Source organism: Eleutherodactylus coqui, chromosome 12 (assembly GCF_035609145.1).
Source record: "Eleutherodactylus coqui strain aEleCoq1 chromosome 12, aEleCoq1.hap1, whole genome shotgun sequence".
Taxonomy (NCBI): Eukaryota; Metazoa; Chordata; class Amphibia; order Anura; family Eleutherodactylidae; genus Eleutherodactylus; species Eleutherodactylus coqui.
Genome location: NC_089848.1, coordinates 118215358 through 118225395, shown reverse-complemented (window position 1 = coordinate 118225395; position 10038 = coordinate 118215358). Strand labels below are relative to the sequence as shown.

General features: G+C 42.2%; 1 protein-coding gene across 1 annotated transcript in view; it reads left to right on the top strand.

The window, feature by feature from the left end:
- The first annotated feature begins 1341 nt into the window (after nt 1–1341).
- Nucleotides 1342–10038, top strand: part of OXSR1 (oxidative stress responsive kinase 1) — an 89487-nt gene continuing 80790 nt past the window's right edge. Inside the window, exon 1 of the mRNA XM_066585371.1 lies at nt 1342–1633. Coding sequence (XP_066441468.1) covers nt 1561–1633 — 73 coding nt within the window. The 5' untranslated portion in view covers nt 1342–1560. The remainder of the gene's footprint in view (nt 1634–10038) is intronic.

The following is a 10038-nucleotide window of genomic DNA, read 5'->3' as shown; positions in this document are numbered from 1 at the left end:
CCTCCCCCTCCTTCCACAAGTCACAGAGCATGCCCACAGCACTTTCCCATAAAAGTGAATTGGTCTCTCCTGCTCATTGTGTCTATAGTTCATGGGGGCGGTTGTAAAGCTTAGTCCTAAATGCTGCTAACTGCAGCTCAGACAAGATGGCCGCCCCGTAGTCATGTACAGACAAGATGGCCGCCCCGTTGTCATGTCCAACAAGATGGCCGCCCCGTAGTCATGTACAGACAAGATGGCCGCCCCGTTGTCATGTCCAACAAGATGGCCGCCCCTTAGTCATGGAATAGAAAACAATCTTCAGTCTACAATCAGAAAATCAAAATATTAGAAAATTGGACAATGTTTCCCTATGGTGTTTTATAGATGCTACGTTGTGTTCGGCCATCTTCACACGGGCTTCTGTAATTCACGGCCCGATATGGCGCTCGCCAGCATGTGATTTCCCACAGATGTGAGGCATTTTTATATGTAAACCGCCTCACAACACTTTGGGGAGGTAGCGTTCATGGAAGTAGCGTCCCGTTGTTTTTAATGGGGAGGTATCACACGTGCGCCGACCCAGCGGTGCGATGCTGCCGCCGGACCCTTGGAAACAGTGGGCACGCACAAAGATAGGACACGCCGCAAACTGTGTCCCACATCACATTGCAGTGCGCTGCGGTACAAAATAACATTGCCCCCGTGTACGAGGCATTCAGAAGAGTGGGCTTCATATTCGTGCGCCTCGCCTTGAAGACCCTTTGCACACCAAGTCTGAGAGAAACCATCAGGCTGTAGTAGCTCTGCCACAGGCCGTAACCGCCATGCTTATGTACCGCGCAGCCTGCGCTCACACTGGACGTTTTTTGAGCCGCAGCAAAACAAATTAAAAATACAAAAACACTGCAAAGAAAAAACAAAGCAGCGCGTTTAAGAAACTGGTCGGTTTTTAACAAATCATGTGTTTTAAGAAAAAAAACTGAATGAACTCTTTAACTGAAGATCGCAAGTGCAGCAAAAAACGTAAAGTGAGAACGAAGCCTTAAAGTGACAGTAACCAGCAAGAGTGCTGTGCCTCCAGGAGAGTCAGTGAGATCCCACCTGGGGACATTATCCATAGTGGGAGTCCCTATAGCAGGTGGCGGCTCAGCCATGCCTTTTTGTCACCAGGAATGTCCCCAGCAGGGATAGCTGCACCCTGTGTACACCAGCCCTTCCATGCCGCAGTGGCACGGTGCCCGGGCACTCCCTACATCACTGCCACGCTTCTGTATACTTTGTATCACTGAGTAGTAAGGCGCTCGTCCGTCCCGTGCCACACTCAAGATGGCGACGTGGAGCGGACGCGGCGCGCAGTGACGTCATGCGGCCCTGGGCACGGCAGGCCGGGCAGGGGAAAGGCAAAGTTTGGCAATGTGAGGAGTGTAGAGAAGAAGTGAGAGAGACACTGGGGAGGGGGCGACACCGAGAGCACCGTCATATCCCGCACACCTCCGGATTACCGGTCCTCCGCGTCCGCACACACCGAGAGCCGCGGGGAGCAGCTGGGAGGAATCCCCCTCTACGGAGGCAAGAGCCATGACCGAGCCGGAGCCCAGCTCCCTGCCATGGTCCATCAACCGGGACGACTATGAGCTGAAGGAGGTGATTGGTGAGTAGTGGTCGGGGGGTGTGGTGCCACAAATATGGTATATGCCACCCTGCAAGCTGCCATACATATATGGTATATACCACCCTGCAGGGTGCCACTTATAGCTGCCATACATATACAGTATATACCACCCTGCAGGGTGCCACTTATCGCTGCCATACATATACAGTATATACCACCCTGCAGGGTGCCACTTATAGCTGCCATACATATACAGTATATACCACCCTGTAGGGTGCCACTTATCGCTGCCATACATATACGGTATATACCACCCTGCAGGGTGCCACTTATCGCTGCCATACATATACAGTATATACCACCCTGCAGGGTGCCACTTATCGCTGCCATACATATACAGTATATACCACCCTGCAGGGTGCCACTTATCGCTGCCATACATATACAGTATATACCACCCTGCAGGGTGCCACTTATACCTGCAATACATATATATTATATACCACCCTGCAGGGTGCCACTTATCGCTGCCATACATTTACAGTATATACCACCCTGCAGGGTGCCACTTATCGCTGCCATACATTTACAGTATATACCACCCTGCAGGGTGCCACTTATCGCTGCCACACATATACAGTATATACCACCCTGCAGGGTGCCACTTATACCTGCAATACATATACAGTATATACCACCCTGCAGGGTGCCACTTATCGCTGCCATACATATATGGTATATACCACCCTGTAGGGTGCCACTTATACCTGCAATACATATACAGTATATACCACCCTGCAGGGTGCCACTTATACCTGCAATACATATACAGTATATACCACCCTGCAGGGTGCCACTTATCGCTGCCATACATATATGGTATATACCACCCTGTAGGGTGCCACTTATAGCTGCCACACATATACAGTATATACCACCCTGCAGGGTGCCACTTATCGCTGCCATACATATACAGTATATACCACCCTGCAGGGTGCCACTTATAGCTGCAATACATATATAGTATATACCACCCTGTAGGGTGCCACTTATAGCTATCGCACATATACAGTATATACCACCCTGCAGGGTGCCACTTATAGCTGCCATACATACATGGTATAAGCCACCCTGCAGGGTGCCACTAATAGCTGCTATACATATATGGTATATACCACCCTGCAGGGTGCCACTTATACCTGCAATACATATATAGTATATGCCACCCTGTAGGGTGCCACTTATGGCTGCCGAACATAGACAGTATATGCCACCCTGCAGGGCGCCACTTATACCTGCAATACATATAGAGTATATACCACCCTGCAGGGTGCCACTTATAGCTGCCATACATATATGGTATAAGCCACCCTGCAGGGTGCCACCTAGAGCTGCCATACATATATGGTATATACCACCCTGCAGGGCGCCACTAATAGCTGCTATACATTTATGGTATAGACCACCCTGCAGGGTGCCACTTAGAGCTGGCATACATATATGGTATAGACCACCCTGCAGGGCGCCACTTATAGCTGCCATACATATATGGTATAGACCACCCTGTAGGGTGGCACGTATAGCTGCCATCTGTATATATGGTATAGACCACCCTGCTATATACCACCCTATAAGCCACCCTGCAGGGTGCCACTCATAGCTGCCGCACGTAGTATATGCCACCCTGCAGGGTGCCACTTATAGCTGCCATCTATATATGTTGTTGATACCAACCAGCAGGGTGCCACTAACAGCTGCCATCTGTATATATGGTATATACCACCCTGCAGGGTGCCACTTATAGTTGCCATCAATATATTTGGTAAATGCCACCCTGGCGGGTGCCACTGGTATTGTTGTGTATTGGCTGCCACTTATACTGGGTCTCCCCGAAAATAAGACGGGGTCTTATATTGATTTTTGCTCCAAAATATTTCATTTTTACATGTACAGCTGCCATCTATATAGTATATGCCACCCTGCAGGGTGCCACTAATAGCTGCCATACATATATGGTATAGAGACCACCCTGCAGGGTGCCACTTACAGCTGCCATCTATATATGTTGTTTATACCAACCACAGGGTGCCACTTATAGCTGCCATCTATATACCACCCTGCAGGGTGCCACTTATAGCTGCTATCTGTATATATGGTATATACCACCCTACAGGCTGCCATACATATGTGGTATAGACCACCCTGCAGGGTGCCACTTATATATGTTATATATTATACTGAGGTAACATGAAAGCTGCGCTGTGATTGGTTGTTATATATTATACCGCGGAGGTAACATGAAAGCTGCGCTGTGATTGGTTGTTATATATCATACTGAGGTAACATGAAAGCTGCGCTGTGATTGGTTGTTATATATCATACTGAGGTAACATGAAAGCTGCGCTGTGATTGGTTGTTATATATTATACTGCTGAGGTAACATGAAAGCTGTGCTGTGATTGGTTGTTATATATTATACTGCTGAGGTAACATGAAAGCTGCGCTGTGATTGGTTGTTATAGATTATACTGAGGTAACATGAAAGCTGCGCAGTGATTGGTTGTTATATATTATACTGCTGAGGTAACATGAAAGCTGCGCAGTGATTGGTTGTTATATATTATACTGCTGAGGTAACATGAAAGCTGCGCTGTGATTGGTTGTTATATATTATACTGCTGAGGTCACATTAAAGCTGCTCTGTGATTGGTTGTTATAGATTATACTGAGGTAACATGAAAGCTGCGCTGTGATTGGTTGTTATATATTATACTGCTGAGGTAACATGAAAGCTGCGCTGTGATTGGTTGTTATATATTATACTGCTGAGGTCACATTAAAGCTGCGCTGTGATTGGTTGTTATGTATTATACTGAGGTAACATGAAAGCTGCGCTGTGATTGGTTGTTATATATTATACTGCTGAGGTAACATGAAAGCTGCGCTGTGATTGGTTGTTATATATTATACTGAGGTAACATGAAAGCTGCGCTGTGATTGGTTGTTATATATTATACCGCTGAGGTAACATGAAAGCTGCGCTGTGATTGGTTGTTATATATTATACTGCTGAGGTCACATGAAAGCTGCTCTGTGATTGGTTGTTATATATTATACTGAGGTAACATGAAAGCTGCGCTGTGATTGGTTGTTATATATTATACTGCTGAGGTAACATGAAAGCTGCGCTGTGATTGGTTGTTATATATTATACCGCTGAGGTAACATGAAAGCTGCTCTATGATTGGTTGTTATATATTATACTGCTGAGGTAACATGAAAGCTGCGCTGTGATTGGTTGTTATATATTATACCGCTGAGGTAACATGAAAGCTGCGCTGTGATTGGTTGTTATATATTATACCGCTGAGGTAACATGAAAGCTGCGCTATGATTGGTTGTTATATATTATACTGAGGTAACATGAAAGCTGCGCTGTGATTGGTTGTTATATATTATACTGAGGTAACATGAAAGCTGCGCTGTGATTGGTTGTTATATATTGTACTGAGGTAACATGAAAGCTGCTCTGTGATTGGTTGTTATATATTATACTGCTGAGGTCACATGAAAGCTGTGCTGTGATTGGTTGTTATATATTATACTGAGGTAACATGAAAGCTGCGCTGTGATTGGTTGTTATATATTATACTGAGGTAACATGAAAGCTGCGCTGTGATTGGTTGTTATATATTATACTGAGGTAACATGAAAGCTGTGCTGTGATTGGCTGTTATATATTATACTACTGAGGTAAAATGAAAGCTGCGCTGTGATTGGTTGTTATATATTGTACTGAGGTAACATGAAAGCTGCGCTGTGATTGGTTGTTGTATATTGTACTGAGGTAACATGAAAGCTGCGCTGTGATTGGTTGTTATATATTGTACTGAGGTAACATGAAAGCTGCGCTGTGATTGGTTGTTATATATTATACCGCTGAGGTAACATGAAAGCTGCGCTGTGATTGGTTGTTATATATTATACTGAGGTAACATGAAAGCTGCTCTGTGATTGGTTGTTATATATTATACTGAGGTAACATGAAAGCTGTGCTGTGATTGGTTGTTATATATTATACTGCTGAGGTAACATGAAGGCTGCGCTGTGATTGGTTGTTATATATTATACCGCTGAGGTAACATGAAAGCTGCGCTGTGATTGGTTGTTATATATTATACTGAGGTAACATGTAAGCTGCGCTGTGATTGGTTGTTATATATTATACCGCTGAGGTAACATGAAAGCTGTGCTGTGATTGGTTGTTATATATTATACCGCTGAGGTAACATGAAAGCTGCGCTGTGATTGGTTGTTATATATTATACTGAGGTAACATGTAAGCTGCGCTGTGACTGGTTGTTATATATTATACCGCTGAGGTAACATGAAAGCTGTGCTGTGATTGGTTGTTATATATTATACCGCTGAGGTAACATGAAAGCTGCGCTGTGATTGGTTGTTATATATTATACTGCTGAGGTAACATGAAAGCTGCACTGTGATTGGTTGTTATATATTGTACTGAGGTAACATCAAAGCTGTGCTGTGATTGGTTGTTATATATTATACTGCTGAGGTAACATGAAAGCTGCGCTGTGATTGGTTGTTATATATTGTACTGAGGTAACATGAAAGCTGCGCTGTGATTGGTTGTTATATATTGTACTGAGGTAACATGAAAGCTGCGCTGTGATTGGTTGTTATATATTATACTGAGGTAACATGAAAGCTGCGCTGTGATTGGTTGTTATATATTATACCGCTGAGGTAACATGAAAGCTGCTCTGTGATTGGTTGTTATATATTATACTGAGGTAACATGAAAGCTGTGCTGTGATTGGTTGTTATATATTATACTGCTGAGGTAACATGAAAGCTGCGCTGTGATTGGTTGTTATATATTATACCGCTGAGGCAACATGAAAGCTGCGCTGTGATTGGTTGTTATATATTATACTGAGGTAACATGTAAGCTGCGCTGTGATTGGTTGTTATATATTATACTGAGGTAACATGAAAGCTGTGCTGTGATTGGTTGTTATATATTATGCTGAGGTAACATGAAAGCTGTGCTGTGATTGGTTGTTATATATTATGCTGAGGTAACATGAAAGCTGCGCTGTGATTGGTTGTTATATATTATACTGAGGTAACATGAAAGCTGTGCTGTGATTGGTTGTTATATATTATACTGCTGAGGGAACATGAAAGCTGCGCTGTGATTGGTTGTTATATATTATACTGAGGTAACATGAAAGCTGCTCTGTGATTGGTTGTTATATATTATACTGCTGAGGTCACATGAAAGCTGCTCTGTGATTGGTTGTTATATATTATACTGAGGTAACATGAAAGCTGTGCTGTGATTGGTTGTTATATATTATACTGCTGAGGTAACATGAAAGCTGCGCTGTGATTGGTTGTTATATATTATACCGCTGAGGTAAAATGAAAGCTGCGCTATGATTGGTTGTTATATATTATACTGAGCTAACATGTAAGCTGCGCTGTGATTGGTTGTTATATATTATACTGAGGTAACATGAAAGCTGTGCTGTGATTGGTTGTTCTATATTATACTGAGGTAACATGAAAGCTGCGCTGTGATTGGTTGTTATATATTATACTGAGGTAACATGAAAGCTGCGCTGTGATTGGTTGTTATATATTATACTGAGGTAACATGAAAGCTGCGCTGTGATTGGTTGTTATATATTATACTGCTGAGGTAACATGAAAGCTGCGCTGTGATTGGTTGTTATATATTATACTGAGGTAACATGAAAGCTGCACTGTGATTGGTTGTTATATATCAGGGGTCCCCAACTCCAGTCCTCAGGGACCACCAACAGGTCATGTTTTCAGGATATCCTATGGTAAGAACACCTGTGGCAATGTCTGAGGCACTGACAATAATTACATCAGCTGTGCAATACTGAGGAAATCCTGAAAACATGACCTGTTGGCGGTACCTGAGGACTGGAGTTGGGGAACACTGTTATATATTATACTGAGGTAACATGAAAGCTGTGCTGTGATTGGTTGTTATATATTATACCGCGGAGGTAACATGAAAGCTGCGCTGTGATTGGTTGTTATATATCATACTGAGGTAACATGAAAGCTGCGCTGTGATTGGTTGTTATATATTATACTGCTGAGGTAACATGAAAGCTGTGCTGTGATTGGTTGTTATATATTATACTGCTGAGGTAACATGAAAGCTGCGCTGTGATTGGTTGTTATATATTATACTGCTGAGGTAACATGAAAGCTGTGCTGTGATTGGTTGTTATATATTATACTGAGGTAACATGAAAGCTGTGCTGTGATTGGTTGTTATATATTATACTGAGGTAACATGAAAGCTGCGCTGTGATTGGTTGTTATATATTATACTGAGGTAACATGTAAGCTGCGCTGTGATTGGTTGTTATATATTATACTGAGGTAACATGAAAGCTGCGCTGTGATTGGTTGTTATATATTATACTGAGGTAACATGAAAGCTGCGCTGTGATTGGTTGTTATATATTATACTGAGGTAACATGAAAGCTGCGCTGTGATTGGTTGTTATATATTATACTGAGGTAACATGAAAGCTGCGCTGTGATTGGTTGTTATATATTATACTGCTGAGGTAACATGAAAGCTGCGCTGTGATTGGTTGTTATATATTATACTGCTGAGGTAACATGAAAGCTGCGCTGTGATTGGTTGTTATATATTATACTGAGGTAACATGAAAGCTGCGCTGTGATTGGTTGTTATATATTATACTGCTGAGGTAACATGAAAGCTGCGCTGTGATTGGTTGTTATATATTATACTGAGGTAACATGAAAGCTGCACTGTGATTGGTTGTTATATATCAGGGGTCCCCAACTCCAGTCCTCAGGGACCACCAACAGGTCATGTTTTCAGGATATCCTATGGTAAGAACACCTGTGGCAATGTCTGAGGCACTGACAATAATTACATCAGCTGTGCAATACTGAGGAAATCCTGAAAACATGACCTGTTGGCGGTACCTGAGGACTGGAGTTGGGGAACACTGTTATATATTATACTGAGGTAACATGAAAGCTGTGCTGTGATTGGTTGTTATATATTATACTGAGGTAACATGAAAGCTGCGCTGTGATTGGTTGTTATATATTATACTGAGGTAACATGTAAGCTGCGCTGTGATTGGTTGTTATATATTATACTGAGGTAACATGAAACCTGCGCTGTGATTGGTTGTTATATATTATACTGAGGTAACATGAAACCTGCGCTGTGATTGGTTGTTATATATTATACTGAGGTAACATGAAACCTGCGCTGTGATTGGTTGTTATATATTATACTGAGGTAACATGAAAGCTGCGCTGTGATTGGTTGTTATATATTATACTGAGGTAACATGAAAGCTGCGCTGTGATTGGTTGTTATATATTATACTGAGGTAACATGAAAGCTGCGCTGTGATTGGTTGTTATATATTATACTGAGGTAACATGAAAGCTGCGCTGTGATTGGTTGTTATATATTATACTGAGGTAACATGAAAGCTGCGCTGTGATTGGTTGTTATATATTATACTGAGGTAACATGAAAGCTGCGCTGTGATTGGTTGTTATATATTATACTGCTGAGGTAACATGAAAGCTGCGCTGTGATTGGTTGTTATATATTATACTGCTGAGGTAACATGAAAGCTGCGCTGTGATTGGTTGTTATATATTATACTGAGGTAACATGAAAGCTGCGCTGTGATTGGTTGTTATATATTATACTGAGGTAACATGAAAGCTGCGCTGTGATTGGTTGTTATATATTATACCGTTGAGGTCACAGGAAAGCTGCGCTGTGATTGGTTGTTATATATTATACTGCTGAGGTCACATGAAAGCTGCTCTGTGATTGGTTGTTATATATTATACTGAGGTAACAACATGAAAGCTGCGCTGTGATTGGTTGTTATATATTATACCGCTGAGGTAACATGAAAGCTGCGCTGTGATTGGTTGTTATATATTATACTGCTGAGGTAACATGAAAGCTGTGCTGTGATTGGTTGTTATATATTATACTGCTGAGGTAACATGAAAGCTGCGCTGTGATTGGTTGTTATATATTATACCGCTGAGGTAACATGAAAGCTGCGCTATGATTGGTTGTTATATATTATACTGAGGTAACATGTAAGCTGCGCTGTGATTGGTTGTTATATATTATACTGAGGTAACATGAAAGCTGTGCTGTGATTGGTTGTTATATATTATACTGAGGTAACATGAAAGCTGCGCTGTGATTGGTTGTTATATATTATACTGAGGTAACATGAAAGCTGCTCTGTGATTGGTTGTTATATATTATACTGCTGAGGTCACATGAAAGCTGCTCTGTGATTGGTTGTTATATATTATACTGCTGAGGTCACATGAAAGCTGCT